Source organism: Pogonomyrmex barbatus, unplaced genomic scaffold, assembly GCF_055798465.1.
Source record: "Pogonomyrmex barbatus isolate J1 unplaced genomic scaffold, ASM5579846v1 scaffold9, whole genome shotgun sequence".
Lineage (NCBI taxonomy): Eukaryota > Metazoa > Arthropoda > Insecta > Hymenoptera > Formicidae > Pogonomyrmex > Pogonomyrmex barbatus.
The window spans coordinates 774,644-793,183 of NW_028297193.1; the positions used below are offsets into that span (position 1 = coordinate 774,644).

The window sequence follows — 18,540 nt, forward strand, 5'->3', positions numbered from 1 at the left end:
CGGCGCCTGGAAATCCGAAAGTCGGCGCGCTGCAACGGGCTGTACTGTGCGCGGGGGTTGATAAAAAAGCCGCGGCTTACGCGTGAGAGGCACGCATGTACGCGCGGAGAGCCGATCGACGGCTTTAGAGGGAATACACGTCGGTTATCTTCACGGGTCAGCGCCCACGGCTGCCGGCTTAATCTTCGGCCGCGGCCGAAGAAGGAAGAAGACGACGAAGGAGGAGAGACGCCGCGGAGAGAAGGGTCGGCACTTATCTTTATCCGGCGCTCTAACGACCGTGCGAGGAGTGTCGCTTACTTATCGCCGGCTCTTCTACAAGCCGATTCGAACGTCGACGACGACGACGACGACGACGACGACGACGACGACGCGCGGGCGATTAGCGCTCGCACGTTTTAATATCGCCGATGATAGCCAATGAAGAAAGGAGCGATTTTCTCGGAGGCTCTCTCAGTATAGATACTTTCTATCCTGTCGATATACCTCGACCTGTCTTGTGATAATTATTAAATATATTTTAAGCGCGACGTGTCAACGAGGAATTGTGAGAAATAAGCACGTAATAATTAGGAGCGTAGCACGAACGGATTTCTGCGTAACAGCAGAGATATTGAATTGATTTATGTTGAGATGTTGGTTAAGATGCAATAATCGTATGTCTCAGTTATGAGAAATATACCGTACTATATAATATCATACGAGTAATCTTGTAAATCATAAGAATACGGCAGTTGGGACAGATGTAACTTGTGCACAATTGAAAGAGCAAATGGATGCAACATTTGCAATGATTTAAGTTTATCTGCTTTAAAGTTGAATTGATGTGCATGTGTGTGATCAGTGTAACGTAATTTAACGTTCTATATGAACGTGGGTTAAGTCCATTAAATACAATCGCTTGATTAATTTGACAGTATGCAATACAATTGGAAATTATAATTAAATTGACAATTTTTTTACACTTTTACACTTTATTTGTAAAAATGAGAAAAAAAAATACTAATGCACATACACACATACGTACATGTCTCTATGTACAATCGAGCATTTACCTTTGTGTATGCAGATGATTTTCACTTGTATAATTTTATTCGGAGTTAACATTTTTGTAACATTTTCTGTATTCTCTCCGGATGAAAAGATTTTCGTTTTTTTTTTTTTTGGAAAATACAAAATAATTTTTTAACAGGAACAAATCATCCCTTTTCGTCGTCATTAATAAAATGGCAGGCATTCGTCTCTCTCTCTCTCTCTCTCTCTCTCTCTCTCTCTCTCTCTATTCTCGATACATTAATTGCGATCTATTGTACAAATCTATTATACAAATATGTTGTATATATTTTTGCGCTAACGTTTCTAATGATTAAAACAAAACGCACAGTGTGGGGCCTGGAGTAACGATCAGGTGCAACCGGCCGAATCGTTACCGGCTAGCCGGGCTGTTGCGTGCGTCCCTGCGAGCACGAGCTGTGTAAATCGTATTAGGGATTATTGCACGATCAAAAATATCCCCCGTAGGATAATCCTCGAAGGTGGCGGCGATGTGTTGGTGGCATTAACTCCGACGTGTTATATCGCAATGCGTGTAGGTATACGGCGATCCCACCGACCTCACCTTTCCTCCCGCTCTGCCACCCTCATCACCCTCTCCTTGTCTCTCTTTCTCTTTATGCGTGCTCTCTCTCTCTCTCTCTCTCTCTCTCTCTCCTCCCCTCCTCTATCTCTTGTATGTTACCGCGCGAAAGCACGCGCGTATGTGTGTGTGTAAAATCGTGTGCGTTCGTTTGCCGGCCTCCGCGAAAATCCACGCCTCTGCATCCTGCTTTCGATTTATCTTTCTCCTCTTTCAGACTCGGGGCAGGTGATGTCGCCGAGAGGAGCTTCCCAGCCGACCGGTAATAATCATTAAAACATCGAAAATGGCTAAGCGACACGGCAAATAATTCAAATCTATTTGTTTATTATTACTATAGGTTGAGAATAATAACTGCGAGTTCGAGGCAGGAATCAAAATTGTGCCTAATTATTTTAGCACAACATTTTTTTTTGAAATTTTAGATTATTGCTCTTGCGACAAAACATTTGTAATTTATATCTGACATTTTTATAAACTTGTCAAATAATTTATATAACTATATTAATTATTATTATTATTATTATTAATTATTATTATTTGAAAAAGGACAAGCAATTACAAACATATTTATATAATATTATTAAAATTATTTTATTATACAATAATATAATAATATTTTCGATATTTGCTAATGCTATATAATTAATACGAATGATTATAAACACCAGTTATATGAATTATAATAAAATTACAATTATGATATTTAATTTTTAAAATAACTTTAAATATATTTGCAATATATATATATATATATATATATATATACATAGTTGTATGCCAAAGAACAAAACGTAGATTGATTATCAAAGTCACGCGTTAATTTTGATAACTGGTATCATCCCTGTGATTCTCGCAGACCATGTAACAAACTAAATGTGCAAGAAGAACTTGCCGATTAACGCGAGTCTCTTTCGCAATTTTAAGGATACAAAATTGTACGATATATTATCAAAATATATAAGAAGAGTAAAGAAGTTACATGGCAAAGGGAGGCTTCTTATAAGCCGAATTGTCGAATTGGCTCCCTTTTTAATTATCCCGACGAGGATCACAGGGATGAAGCCGCGCGACTTGGTGAACTTCATTGTGCATTCATAATGGTCGGCAGAGAAAGAGATAGGGGGAGAGAGAGAGAGAGAGAGAGAGAGAGAAGGAGGGAGAGAGAGAGAGAAGGAGGGAGAGAGAGAGAGAGACAGAAAACCTTAATGTTCTAAGGCTCTTATAAATATAAATATAAGACGCTATCTCACAAGAAGCGTCTTCGAGTTGTGCATTGACAACGGCCACGACGTCGGCTCGCCATAAACGCTGCTCGTGGTCTCAGCTTCTTGCTCTGCATTTATTTTTAATAGGATTTATTAACTGGCACAGCATGTATACATACTGAATTTTACATAGATTGCAATACAACGCGCTTCACGTAGTCGTAGTCTACTACGTTTTCGCAAAATCTCATTTTAGGAAGATGTGTAGTCCGCTGGACTAATTGGATCGCCTTTCTAATATTGATAATAATAATTAACACCATTATTATTTATTATTTACGATTAGATTGTTACAGTTCGACGTTTGAGGAAAGATCAATTTCGGGCTTTGTTAAAATCGAAAATAGTAATAAAGATTTATACGATGAGTCACATCAATTTTTTTTGTGCAAATCTTAAGAAGACACGTGTCTGCGATTTCCATTCCATGAAACTCGGCGCGACTATTAAAATGATATTGACAATGACCGCTATTTATCGGCATTGTTCGAACGCGAGCGCATTACGCCGTAATCATCATTAATTATTATTTAAAGTTTCGTCGGCGACGATTGGTACTCTGGGAATCCATTTGTCTTCCGCTCGCAACAGCTGCGTAGCCGATTTTTGTTACTTTCTTTTTCAATTCCGCGTATCACGAGAGTATGGAGAGAGAGAGAGAGAGAGAGAGAGAGAGAGAGAGAGAGAGTAGCAGAGCGTACATTAATCACTTGCTGAAGCATCATGCGCTTTTTCGCGCCCGCTCGCGAAGCGCATCATTGCGCGCATACGTTAGCCGATACAAATTGACGAAAAGGATTAGCATTTGTTGAAAATTATTTAAATATCTCGCGATTTACAATGAGAAGTTACTGCTAAAAATAAGAATATATCACAATGAAAATAGTTCTTATTTTTCTATTCATTTCTTAAAACTTCGTATCTTACTATTCTTTACATAATACAAGCTGTTTTAATGAAATGACAATTGCATAAAAGTAGTAAATATTTTCTTATAATAAGAATAAAAATATATCTTTAATTTGTTAACAATTTTTTAATTTCTGAATATTAATCAAAATTGCCAAAATATATATATAAGAATGATTAAAACGGTGATGAATAGTAAAGAATTAGAGGAGAGTTGATATCTCTCGAGGATTGCGATAAAAACTAATTAGAAACTTTATTATACACAGACCGTGGCTGATAAAAGCTAAACGGAAAACAGCCGCTACGCGCGAGATGTAGTGACAGAACGGGAGACGCGCCTCGTCGCCTTCGACGAGGGCAGGACAATCCTATTTCTTTCTTATGCAAAATCTCCGTATGCGTAGCGTGTTAAGGGATTAAAAGTCTGCTCTACAGGGTCAGCCGGAGGCTTACAAGGCCTAACAAGATTAGCTTAAGACGCCGAGTTCGCATACCCCGGGGATTACACATTATGTATTCACCTGGATGTATTCGAACGGAGATCTAGTTCGAGTTCCCCCGTCATGCATGTAAGAAAGCGCAAGTTGGGATCGCGCCTGTGAGAATGGTCGGGTCTTAACGATCGCGTCTCGGTATTCCCGATGCGAATGATCCGATGCATCAAGCTCGCCGATTTCGGATCATCATGGGCGGGAATGAACGCGCGGTCAGGGATTTGCGGATCTTCGGATCGTTAAATCTGAGCTCGAAAACGACCAACGGAACGTTGCTCTCTTGAGCCTCGGTGTTGCTTCGCTCGACGTAGGAAAGACGTCATCATGTGATACTCTGTTTTACATTCTTAATTTCTAATAAAATGAGAATTCTTATTAATAAAGAATTTCCGATATAAAATTTTATGATGATCTGTAAATACGACTTCAATACGACTTCTTCTGTAAATAACGGCGTGCGTTATTATTATTATCCAATTACGGAATATAGTAGTCTTTGACGTCGGTCAAAGGATTAACAGAAGTGAATTAAGTAAAGGTAGAGAAAATTACCGTCTCTTTTGTCTAGAAATCGAGAATATATATTTGCACGTATGTAATTTCCATCTCTGAGCTAATAATACGCTGATCGATGACACAGAAAATTATTTTAGATCGTTAATTTATATTTAACGACGCTTTTCACGAACGTCGCGCCATTGTTGTGTCACACGAGCACGCTCGTGGGGATAAAATTGCGTGGAAAGGCGCTATAGCTTTGCCGCTCGCGACCCCTATTCTGATCTGTCACGGTTTATCACGCGGGCCGAAACATTTTTCCGTTTCGCCAGGGTCTGACATAATCTCCTCACCGGGCGTGGAAATCGCACGCGACTCTCGCAGGCGCGTCTGAATGTATTGTAATAATAATAGAGCGCGCATATAGAGCGATCCTATAAGAGCGCCGGAAAAGAGAGCAGCTCCGAGGGGGAGTCTTATCTTCCCTGGTCGGCTAGAACTCTATTTCGAGGCGAGATACGCGAGTCTCGACGCGGCTTTTAATGTCTTTTCTCTCTCCGTGTTTTGATTAAGAGAGAGAGAGAGAGCGGAGCCCGGGAAATGCTTCGCGATCGCGACGAGAAGGAAAGAGAGATGCGCCGAAGCATCGGAGGAATGAGATACGAGATACGGGGGAGAAGAGAGCGCGCTTTGAGTAATTGTCCGCTTGTAACTGTCAGAGAGCGTCAGGAGCTGACTACCTTCGGGAGAGCGGCGAGCGAAGATCGAGATAAACCACCTCTAAATTCATTGTGACGAATAATGGATCCGAAAGAATTGATCTCTCTTTTTTTTTTGAAAAACAAGACGAAAAACTTGACTTGTTTATCACTTATCGACGCGTACATTTGTACTAGGTAATGATTCTATTCATCAGTATTCGTTCGATATAGATTTGTACCGGTGGCTTTTAATTATTGTCGAAAACGAGGACATCGAATTTGGGAATATTGTAACTCCGAAAGGGTTACGGCGCGGCGTTCACGGCTTATGGGAGAACGTCGTCGAATTTCAGGCGCGACCTTCGTGACCAGGGTCGAAGAAGTAGGAGTAAGAATTTCCTTAGACGGATACACCGCAGATACCGGGCGAGGATGGTAGGAGTAAGTGGTGGTTTTGGCAAGGGGATGTTCTGATGCGATTTCACGCTGGATTTGCCTAAGATCTCCGCTAAGGAGCCCTTTAACCCTCCCCTTTTACCCTTCCCCAAGCTTCACCCTTCTATCACGAATCCTCTGCTCTAGTCTAGGCTGCCGTTTCCTCCGCTCCTCCTACTCTCGCTTCCTCACTTCGATCTTAGTCACTCCCCAAAGAAACCGTCGAAGATTACGTACCTTAGCACAATGTCGCTTCATTGTTTAAAAGAACCGCATCTGGCAGACGTGTTTCAATTAACTCCTACGCTCTGAAAGTGCCGTCGAAGCTTGGAGAAAAATCGCATGTGACGTGGTTTTATCATGTTTATCGTTTATTCTCAATTAAAAAGCAAAAAGCAAAAAGACTAACAATTAATTAAATCGCGAACTTACGTTGATAAATACAATCATTAGGAAGTTACATAACGAACCGGGCCACGACTCTAATTTAATAAATTGATAATAACGTGGCGCTCATTATGTCAGATCGTCTCTCGAAAAATGCAAGTCACACGAGAGAGAGAGAGAGAGAGTCGTTTCGAGGCGCGCGACTGTCACCCATAATCCCTTGACACTCCGAGTAGACTCGCGAGCTTGTTTGATCTCACTTCTCGACCTGTCTCCGAGCCGAAGTCGATCCAGTTAAATATTTCAGATCGGTCCAGAGTATCTGGAATAGCCAAATCCGTTAGTATTCCTCGGCCAATGGGAATTCGGGTTTTGCTTGAGACCCCTCGTGGATTAGACGGCGCCGGTGCCTCGTTGCGCGCATATCCGTGTTTTAAGGACGCGTGCACGCCGCATCGTGGATGTACCCGATGTCTTAGTGTCGGCCCCATTCCACGTATATGCAAACCCTCATGGCTTAAGCTAAGGCTAAGGCCGAGGCTCTCCCCCGGGATTACTACGTCATTCTGCAGGACTCCTCCGGTCGCCGGAAGGATCAGCTCTCTTCCTTCTGAGGATTTCGCGCAGGACTCCATCCTGTTCCTAAATCAGCTTGTCAGACCGAGTCATTGCGCGCCGTTTTCGTTCTTATTTCGCTCGCGCGATCATTATATGCGCTTACGACATTGCGGGAGCGAGGCATGCGCCGAGATCATGCTAATCTGGAACGCTCAAGTTTGCATTGCACGTCTATTCTTGGTTTATCTCGCGTTATCCATTCTGTATCTAAATTACCCCCAAGATTAAATCGTTTCCCGAAAGAGATAAAGTCCTTTCGTTTTAAATTTAGAGATTACCGCAGTATACGATTGATAAATCTTTTAATAGAAAATTAAAGAAGAAAAAAAAACCTATTTGTAATTAGCCTACATACAAGAAACAAACTTACTTTTTAATTTTGTTAGTTAAAATTAAATCTAATCTGTATTTAAAATAATTAAATATTTTATCTTAAATACTATATAATTGAATAATATCCTCGTATATTTATCGAAATATAAGTATATATATATATATATATATAAAACTATATAAATTGAGACATTACCCTGTAAGTTTCGCTAGAATACGATATGAGTTCTTAAGCTCGATGCAATAAATATGCTAATACAAAGATAGAGTCTCTCCCGATTCTGGCGTTAATATTTGGAAGATCGGGGCGCTCCGGTGACGGCGCTCGCGATCCCCTACCACCTCGACTTCCGCCCAGGAAACTTTTCAGAGTGACAGGCGGTTACGCGTCCCGGCCGTGATAAGAAGTTTCTAGATATTACTCTTCAGAATCCGAGGAATAATCCGTCTATCGCGCGGCGGTAATAGACGACCGGAACCTGTCCTTGGTGCCACCTAAATCATCCCCCAATGAGTTGGCGCTCACAATAACTCGTTACCGAAAATCCAAATTAAGCTCCTTAGCAGAGAAATTTACGAGACGTTCGCCCTCTTCGGGGGCCCCGCATCTCGCGCTACCCCTTTCGTCCCGCGAGGCAGTTTACCGAAGTAATTTTAATCTTCCGCACACGGGGCACACGGTGGTGCGTGTGTGCTCGCATAAAACACGCACGGACCGATCACGCGTGTGCGTGCGAATCGCGAGCTCGCACGTGTGCGCGCGTAACACGCGTATGCGTGAAGAGAGCAGACAGAGAACGCGACGGTGAAGTATCGGAGAACTACACCCTTCTCTTATTCTCTACGTTGTATAAGAGCTTACCCTCTAAGCATCTTAGGGCAAGTTTTCACCCTTGCTTCCAGCGAGAGCGACGGTACATTCGCTGAACCGGCGATCTCGGTGATCGTGTTCGTCGAACGAATCCATTTTCGATTAATCAAGATGTTCATTTTTTTTTAGATACATTCTTCTAAATAGTTTTTAGTCTAGCCATTATCCTAGCTGTTATACAATGCGGATGACCAATATTTTTGAAGAAATTAAGAGATCTTATAAAAACAAATTTCAACAATAGAAGATCTTAAATCTTATCAAGGGTGTGAATAACGAGATCTTATTTTTTTTACTATCAATTGAATTAATTGCCACGTTTCTGAAAATGAAGAAGAAATAGAAAGAGATTTTAGTTTAAAAAGTTAATTTCTTTATTTGAATTGAAATCGACTGAAACAGAAAATACCTTTCTGTTCTGATCTTACATACTTTAAGCGCTATCTTAAATATGTCAATTCACTCAAATGCGAAGTGAGAGCTTCAGGTGCTATTGAGATACTTCGTTGGCTATGCGTGCGTGATCTAGTCGCTATGAATCGGCTAACACTTAGATTTAGAAGGTTTCGTCGCGTGGTCGGTGATCTTATAAGCATCAGCTAGAAGGTTATCTCATTACGTCTTATCTGATATTTTCAACGGACGTGAGCTTAACGATACCGTAAGAGCTTAAATCGCACGCGAGCTTACGGACAATAACATACTTTGCATGCGCAAAAGAATACGCAGCGCTCGAGAAAACTAAAAACTATCGATATCCGTAATTCTCAATCGATCAGTTGTTCAGCAATATGTGACGAACGAGAGGAAACGATATCTTTCGAATTTCTAATCGATTAAATGTCACACAAATCTTAACGAACATATTAATCCAACATATTAATGGAGAACTCAAATGACTGGGATAGACCGAATGGGTTCGTTGGCGAGAGGAAAATCAAAGTGACACGTAAAAAAAGGAGGAAATATATGAGAAAGAGAGAGGAAGAAAAAAAGAAAAAGAGTGAGAGAGGGGACGGGTGTCGTAGATAAAGACTTCGAAAGAGCCGGTCGCCTTATCTGTAAAGACCGACATCCGCCGGATCAGCCTCAGATACCGAAACCACCCACACTTTCCTTCTGGTGCACGCGCTTAGGCTAAGTTCCGAGGACGGAAGCAGCCGACTTCCAGGGATCGCGAATTCCGTTGCCGCACGCGCAGCTGGGCTCAGATATCCCGGCACGATTTGTTCCCTTGGACATGCAAACTGCAAATTGAGGTTTTCAGTTTTATGCGCGCACACCGGTCTGGCCGAACGGTTGCAGATTAGTCGAGAAGAACAGTACTATTTAGACGATTTAAACGTGGCTTCGTAGCCTGATTCGATTTCGAAAGACTAAACCGAGTCGTCTTGGATTACCGAGTCATCAAGACGTAGAAGAAACTCTAAGACTAACGGTTTCTAGATGCACCGAGTTTATGCTCATTCAATCGTGACATTTTAGACGAAGATGTCAGACAGGCGATAATTTCTTCATATCCTTTATCGATAAACGCGATTGCAATTCGTTTCAGTTAAGTAGACGATGTCTTTAATGCTCTCTCATAGGTTATAATTTAGAAATTTTTAAGAAGAACTTTTAGGAGCTATCTTTGACTGCAACTGTAAACCACTTATAAACTTTTCTTTAGTTTACGTACTTCTCACGATATACAAAAGTATATAAAGATGATTAAACATTTTTCTAACTTTTTTTTCCTCTTAAATTACCTAAATACTTAAATTAATACTCAAATTCTCAACTCCATTTTAGACCATCAAGGAATTAAATTCATTTTATTCTCCCCCTTCTTCATCGGTCTCTGCTTAATCGCATTCGAGCACACGATACAGTAACGTCACTGTCGATGAATCTAAATGGCGTGTGCCTTTCCCGTCAGTGATTTAGAAAGATCCTCGGTAATCTCCGAGCGTTCCGGTAATCATTTTGCGCACAGAAAACGAGGGTCGCGAAGAGATGCGGAAAGAAATATTCGGTGGAGATTCTTTGGTCGCACTCCCTTCAAATCGCGCTTTCTCAACACCGAACGCGGCCATTATCGCGACGGTGCAGAGTGGGCGATAGTGGGGTGCCGAAAAATATGTTCCAACTTTTTATCTTGTATCTGCACCACCGCCTCGGTGCAGAACTGAACGTTCTGTTAATTTGCGAAGTCGAGAACTCCATAACTACGCCACGAGCGCAACCGCATTTGGCTACAAATATGGACAATTTAGCGGGAAAAAAAACAGGCTATATCTTGGGAAGTTTAACTTTGCAATTGAAAATTATTTTCTTCTAGGAATATAACATGTTTTAATATCTTTACTGTGAAGATTAGTTTTAATAAATATCATATATATTTGTTTATGGTTTCTCTTATTGCTCAAATTTAAATGCCTTATATGCTTGGATATATATATATATATTTGCAAATATTTGTTAATTTCTGTTAAATTTCAAATAAATATTATCATGAAAGGATAGCGTAAATCAAATCGTAATAAATGGATGTTACTGCGGCAAGATTTAACAATACGAGAAATCGCTAAAGCGAAACGCAAGAAGACGAAGTCGTCGTAAATGAAAAAGAGCCATCGAGAGAAACTGGTTTCGCTTCTTCAAGGGTTGCCCTTCGGATGAATCTTATCTTTCGACGAGAGCTGTCAAAGACGAAACGGCATGACGCTTCCGTCGTGCGGGAAGATAACCGGAAGCCCGATAGGTTCTGCACCAGAAATGAGAAATGTCTTTGCGGTTGCAGAGATTAAAGATTTCGCGGATGAGTTGCCACCGCTTCCATTTCTTCTTTCGCTTTTTCTTACGATAGATTTTTTAGTACGTTTTATTGCAACGTATAAATATCAATTAAACAATACATTGAGAAATGTATATTTAAATTTTTTTATTCTTTCACTCTATTATCAATAAATTACATATTTTTAATTAATTAGTTACTCTTCTATTCCTAATACAAATAGAAAGTTATAAGATCTATCTTTTAATTAGCATTTTTTTGGAAAAATTATAAATTACAGGATCGTTATAATAAATTTCATAAACAAACACACTTTCGTGATCGGACAGCAAATGTATCGCAGATTCACGTGGAGCACGACGTGGCAACGCGTCGGTAATAAACAGAGCGCGTAATACGATGTCCTCGCGATTAAATCCTGCGGCGTAAAAGCCCACCTTAAACCAGCTGATCCCGGTACAAAGACGACGCAAGGACGGGACGCCTTAATGAAAACTATACGTCCCTAGATTAAGGTGGACGCTGGTCAGCCTTCGGACCCGCTAGATACGACCTGTCTTATGCAACGTGGGGAACGAGCTCTATGATGTCCGGCGTATTAGATGGAAGTTTCGGCCATTAATACCTAATATCATGCCGCCGGCAGTAAATCCTTTGTTGGTCATCTTTGACGGGGACTTAGCGCCTTGCATCAAGAGACATTTGAGCTATCTATCAATCCGGGTACAATCCAATATTGCGCTGTGATTAGCTTATCGCGCTTGTGTAAAAAGTGTAATTTAGATATAATAGATATAACATTAATCTATTCTTAAATAAATTTACGAAAAGATTAATCGTCAATGTTATTCTCTTTATGAATTTTTCAAGCTGACTTATAGAGAGAGAGAGAGACGAAAGTTCAACAAAAGCTCTCACTTAACCACGCATTTCACTCGCGTTTCGCTAGCCGCGCTCGGCGATAAACAACGCCGTTTAATAAAATACGTAGGTCTTATTCAAAGCTAATCAACAACAACAACCACAGGTCACCGCGCCGTATTTCTTCATAAACAAAACAACCGTTGCTTCGGAGAGCGATTCACTTCTATTCCAAACGGCGGCTCGACTCCACTCGGCCGTAGAAGACTCGCGCGGACATAACAATATTATAATTTTTTAAATACCGAATACTTCTCTTGTAATTAAACGTTAAATTAAATTTTATTATAATAATTAGATTTACATTATTAAAACATTACAGTGAAAAGACTACAACGGTAGTTGCAAAATTTTTCAGAATACATATAATATCGATTGATCTATTGGTGAACAAAATATATCTGTCTCAACAACAATGTGGAGTGAGTATATGAGTATATCAGTAAACAACACGTTCAGTAATCTCATCGAAAATTTGATGGTACCCTTTACGGATAAGTATAGGCATCGTGCAGCTAGTGGAATTGTGCGGGCTTTCCCCTTCTTCCCCTCTCCCGCAGTCTTTCTTTCACCATCCCTCTCTCTTCCTTCTCGCACTCCATTTCCTCGGTTTCGCAGAAGTCTGGGATTATGACCTGGAGTGGGATAGACTCCCGGACTTAAGTCAGGGTTACACAAGGATCGCAGCTATTGTGCCATCGCACAGGTCCCATTGTCTCGGGATAGACGAGTGGATCTGCATATGCTTAGCGCCGGAGTTAAACTTCTCTCTCTTCCTCTCGCGCTTCGCATTACCCTCTCTTTCTCTCTCCGTCTTCTCTCAGCGATCTTCAATGCGCGCTCCGCGAATCATCCTGCCCCTCTGAATTTGGATGCCGAAACGCCGAAGACTATACCTATTGTCAGCCGGATGTACAGAAATAGTGCTTCAGTCGAAGCTATGAGACGATTTGAGCTACTCACCAACTCGCGGAGTCTTCGTGAGGATATTTTCGTGAGGATATTCGGATTCAACTAATCAGATTTGTTTCTTTGATCTTCCAAGAAATTACAAAATAGAAATAATATCATACGATCTGAAAATCAAACTTATAGCAAATCATGAAGCAAAGAAATATGTGAATAGTCTAAATCGATACAAAATGAGATATTAATGCATTAAATAATTTGTCAATTAAAATCCCATATAACTGTGTGAAAAAATTTGTATTTTGTATCCAATTAAAATTTCAAAACCGCGACTATGGAATCTTTAATCAAGCCTTTTCATTACGTGCAATTAAATCACATTTGTAAAATGATGTAATTGTTAGTTAATTTGTTAGCCGTAATAAATTTGTTACCCCATTGTTACTCGTAATGAGCGGATTGTCGAGCGCGTTACTTCACGCAAACTCTTTTGTCTGTCGCAGCGAAAAACCTCCCGGTGCATTGTGTGGTGGAGACGATTCACAATATCGTGGAAAGTCATGTGAGCAACAGCCGTGAAAAATGGCGAAGTCCTCAAGTAGAGACGGACTCTTACGTTATTATTCCGGTAGCTATGCCCTTTCAGGTAAGAGCTATTTTTTTTTTTTAATCATTTCTTTTATTGATATTGAATACAATGAAGTTGTGGATGTAATTTGTTAAAATGTTAACAAGCTCAAATTCAAATTGTAATTATCTAAAAAAAATTCAACTTTTTATGATGGGGCTAAAAAAATTTACTATTAATATATAATAACAAATGTCAAATTACACTTAAGAGGAAATTAAACACATTTTTCACAAGAACACGGTATTCATTATTTGTACAAATTCTGAAAATTTTTTTTACATAAATTATTGTAAGAATAAATATAAAAATATATTTAGACAACACTAATAATAGTTTCGTTTTTTTCGCTGGTAGGATTTAGTAGGCGAGGCGCTTGTACGCCTAGGATACTCCAGCGATTTGATACCGAGCGCTAGAGGAAGCATCGTTATTCGTAACTGGAAGCCTCTACCGATGGAGAAAGTCGCCGATGGACCGCTGCTGACAGTAGGAGACATTCTGGCCGAACTGACGTCGGTGGCAACCCTAAAGATTCAGGTGTACAGATCTAGACCGCCACCTCCCAGTCCAGCAGCTGAAGTTAGAAATAAATTGCTGAGGTTGCTCCTGTTGCACAGCCATACGCTTCTCGTCTCCGCAGGCTGCCCCTTGGACGAGGTAAGGTGTCTTAAATTGTTAGATGTCGACATTCGTGTTTTTCAATGTTCCAGATATTTGGAGAAGAGAAATATACGTTTTTGCTGTGTTGTAGTCAGATTTAATTTATTAAGCAAGCTTTCTTGAAAAAAAATCTATTTTAAAAATTTATTTACAATGAATACAGTAGGGAGATGCAAACGAATTAAATCAAACCGCATGTTTTTAAAATTATAAATTTATTCTAAAGATTGATAAATATTTTTCGCATTTAAATCTTGTAGAAAGTATACGGAAGTAAATTTTTCTCAAAATCTTAAGCGATATATCGTGTTTTGTTATTTTCTTTAATATCGCGGTTAAAGGCAAAAGTACGAAGGGAAAAAAAATACTAGGAAATGAAAGAAATAAATAAACTGTATATAAAGGTGCGTTTATTTGAAGAACGAGGTTAAATAACGGCGTACCGAGAAAATTTAAGGGCCATTCAGGGTGAGATCGGAGCAGGGAATATTCGTAGTAAGACGACCGCTTAAAAATGTATAAAATGTAAATCTAGCCAGAGAGTGTTTGTCGTCGGGGCACTTAATCTCATTAAGAAGTCCTCCGACTCAGTACCCTTGTAGCTCCCATAAGAACGGCAAGTGGTAATCTTTGGTAGATTCTTGCTCGCGGCTCGCTGATCCTCACCTTGAATAAATGCTTTCTTGGTTTCGAATCACCAGTCGAGAAGTCACCGCATTTTAGTAGCTTCCGTTCCCAAAGCATTCCGTTCCCGAAGCATTCTTATATGAATAATGAAGCTTTCCTCAATCTCAACATTACAATTGGAAAATTTGCAATGTTTATTATTTTAATTAACGATAATAATCAGTTTCAAGTTATTACGATTTGTATTTATCTTTTTTCTAAAAGTAGGAAAAATAAATATATTCCTAAAATAATATCTTAATCAGGATTTTAATAAAAAAAAGTAGAGAACTATTATGATTTAAATGTAAAAAAGAGTTTCATCACAGGATTATTCACATTTCGCTTCGACGTCGACGACTCGACGGTTTCGCAAAGCTGATTCGACAAAAATTTATTAACGCCGCGCGAACTGGCGAACTCTTGCCAATCTCCAAGCGATGGAACCGAATAACGTAATCCCGATTAGGCTAACTAACGCGAAATTTTCTTCGCGATGACTTCTCAAGAAGTTTATCCTGGTTATCGCGATCCTCTCCTCTGATACCATTCCCCGAAAATTGAAATAGATGCACGATTTTTCGGATTGGCCCACACGTGCAAACGTGCCCTGCCGACAGCGGAAGATCTCATAGCGTGTGATAGGATTACCCTTTACTCAACCAAATTCGCAGCCTTCATCAAAAGCCCCCTCGATATCAGTATCGGGGAGGAAAGGAGAGGTGCCCTGCCGCCTCCCGGACCGGCATTATCTAAGTGCACTCTCTTTGAAGATCCCGCCACCCGCCCATCCCCGAACTTTAATGCCGCTCACGGTGGTCTATGATTACCAATTTTCCCCGGCAAACGTTTCCTGCTTGAGTTTCGTAGCCCGACGGCTAATGGCGAACCGTTGTGATGGAGAACCGACGCCTCTCGACGCATAGATTTGGCTTAATCTGACGATGATGCACGAAGACGTATTGCCGAGCGATCTCCCCTCTTGTTTCTCTTTAGATACTTCCTACGACTTCTTATCTCCCCTGGAATATTTTAAATTGTTTTACGTGTCTGATCTTTATATTTTATCACTATATAACAAGATTGAAGATTTAACTGTTTTCCATTACAATTTTTTTACAAAGACAAGAGTTTTCAAAAATTAAGAGTAAGGTGTCGCAATTTGAAACAACAATTTTATTAATCTTTAATATTAAATTTAAAATGAAATGAATTTAAAGATAAAGTTTAAAATTAAGTCTTTATAGCTATCAAGGAACAAATGAAAAAAATATTTGTTATTTCCTGCGTTTCGCATTTTTACTTGCTTATCTTGATTGTAACATTGTTGTCACAGATTGATATCAGTTATTTCTGGTATCCGTGACTCAGATAAAATGCACGATTTGTGGCATATTGTGCACATTTTTGGATATATCAAAACTGCTTTCGTTGGAGAGCGATTAGAATTTTAAATATGCAGAGACATATAAACGAGGAGCATTTAAAGCACACATGATTTTTGAAAAGTATAGTGCTCGTATTTCTTTCGGTATAATGGAAAGTTTCGGAAAGGTAATAAATACTTTTCAAGGGGCTCGGAAATTCGCATTAATTGGGATCGGCAAACATAAATCATCACTGTCAACGCGATTTCAGACAATAAAAAGCAACAAAATCTGCTTTGAATCCTATTTAGTTTGAAATGTAGAACAGTGATGTTAACAGACGTCGCCTGATATATCAGGATTAAGGCTTAACCGTATTTATAGCGTGGCGGCGGCATTTGATTTATTTACTATATATTTTTACAAAATTCTTCTCTATGTATTGCGAAATCTGGTTTGTATTTTTACATAAATATATAAAGGGTTAGGAAGATCAAGTTAACTGTGATAATAATTTGTCAATTGTGTCATCCGTTTCTTCAGTAAAATAAAATTTTAAAAAGTTAAGGATTACGATAGATGTATTAGCATATATTTTATCACAAAGTTTGAGAAAAAAATCTGTACATACTTTTTACTTAAATAACACAGTTGTCATTGAGAGTTGGATAATTAATTTTTTATTCTACTAGAACTTTGTAATTCTGATCTATTCTCTAGAAGAAATATGTTCAAGAGCCGTGACAACAGATATACGCGTCACGAATTTCGCGAATCGCGTTGTTGCGATCTCTCGCGCGATGTTGTTTGATCAGGGTCCCGTGATCGCGATTGATTTACCACTGCTCTATGGATCAGCCGATGATTGCTCGGTGTGCAATCACTCTTAAATAATAAATACGTGTAAATCAGGCTCTCGAATCGCAGCGCAACGTCGTCAGATAAGCTGGTGGCCCCGCTTTCGATGGCGTACCAGGCGTGTTTACCGTACGATTTCTGAAATCTCGAGAAACGCCTGTCAAGACTTGCGCCTCGCCTGCCTACCTAGAGTGATTAAGTGCGGTGTCGTAAAACTGAGGCGGATGAGAATTCGAGAAGGTGACTAGCGGGAAGCTGCCGGCGGTCGGATAATTGTCGCCTTGGTAGTATCTGACGCTACCAAGGTGCCGGGGATGCGCGACGGATTACCGCGTTATTAAGGTGGCGTCGAGCGTCTGATCTTCCAGCCCAGAGATATATTTGTTCTTATAAATCATCGACCAGATAAGGTGCGCGTACCGCTTCCTGAGGCGCGAAATTTTCCATAATCTGTCATCTTAATGCCGTGAACGACGAAGGCGAAAACGACGTTGCCTTGTAATGTCTACTTGCGTCAACAACCAGAAATCGATTGTCAAAAATATTTATATTCACGTAATAAATCCGTCTCGGTAGTATTGTTTCGACTTATGATATCCTCTTATTTTCGCTTTATCTCAAAAGGAATACGAAGGATTGCATCATGCCTATGAGTTTGATAGTCTTAATATAAAAAAAATCTTATATATTTTCTGGTAATAAAGGCAAAGTAAGAAAATAATATCTTGACAGTCATCATCACTATTTATTAATCTTTTACTTTTTCTATTGATTCATTATTTGCAATTAAAACTAAGATCATAAACTGACGGCAGGAAGATAAAAGATCTTTGAAAAAAGATAACGTATTGCATTTCTTTTGCAGATGACCTTGCTATCCCTCTGCCGAGGCGGCAATGATTTATCGGAAGAGACAAAGAGGAATTTCGAGACGTGGTTGCAGCAGCAACAGATAGGTCTTGGTATGAATCCGATAGCACCCACTTCCAATCATCATCATCACACGCAAAGTCCGCAACCCGACAACGGTGGCACGATCGCTCCGGGGGGCGGCCCGATCGGGCCGCCGCATCCAGCGCTTCTTCAATATTCGCATAAGACCAGGATGAGGACCAGCTTCGATTCGGAGCTCGAATTACCGCGTCTCCAGCGTTGGTTCGCCGAAAATCAGCATCCGTCGCGCGAACAGATACAGCACTACGTCGCGGAATTGAACTCCCTGGAGTCGCGCCGAGGCAGAAAACCGCTGGATGCGAATAACGTCGTGTACTGGTTCAAGAATGCCAGGGCAGCGCAGAAGAGAGCCAGCATGAACGGCTGCAGTCCTCCTGGACTCAGTCCAAGAGGTGCCAGCATCGTCAGTGAAGATTGCACGGACGAGGAAGAGGACATCAGGCATCAGGTACGCACCGTTTTTGTGAAAGAAAAATGAAAAATGTATTTTTAATTTGAGAAAGGCTAAATATTTAAAAATTTTACAAGATGATTTTTTTCGAAATTTTCTACATAGAAAAAAATCTATTGTGACAGATAAAAAAATAAGGAACGAGACTTGTGAGATGTCCTATATAAAATTGTAACGCGTGATACAACTTT

At 40.1% G+C, this 18,540-nt stretch overlaps 1 protein-coding gene across 2 annotated transcripts in view; it reads left to right on the forward strand.

The window, feature by feature from the left end:
* The window catches only part of dve (SATB1_N and homeodomain domain-containing protein dve), a 44,974-nt gene that overhangs the window by 25,216 nt on the left and 1,218 nt on the right, over positions 1–18,540 (forward strand). For both annotated transcript variants that reach the window (XM_011641528.2, XM_089084448.1), the window contains exons 4-6: positions 13,266–13,408; positions 13,748–14,050; positions 17,810–18,346. In XM_011641528.2, the coding sequence (XP_011639830.1) occupies positions 13,266–13,408; positions 13,748–14,050; positions 17,810–18,346 (983 nt within the window). The remainder of the gene's footprint in view (positions 1–13,265; positions 13,409–13,747; positions 14,051–17,809; positions 18,347–18,540) is intronic.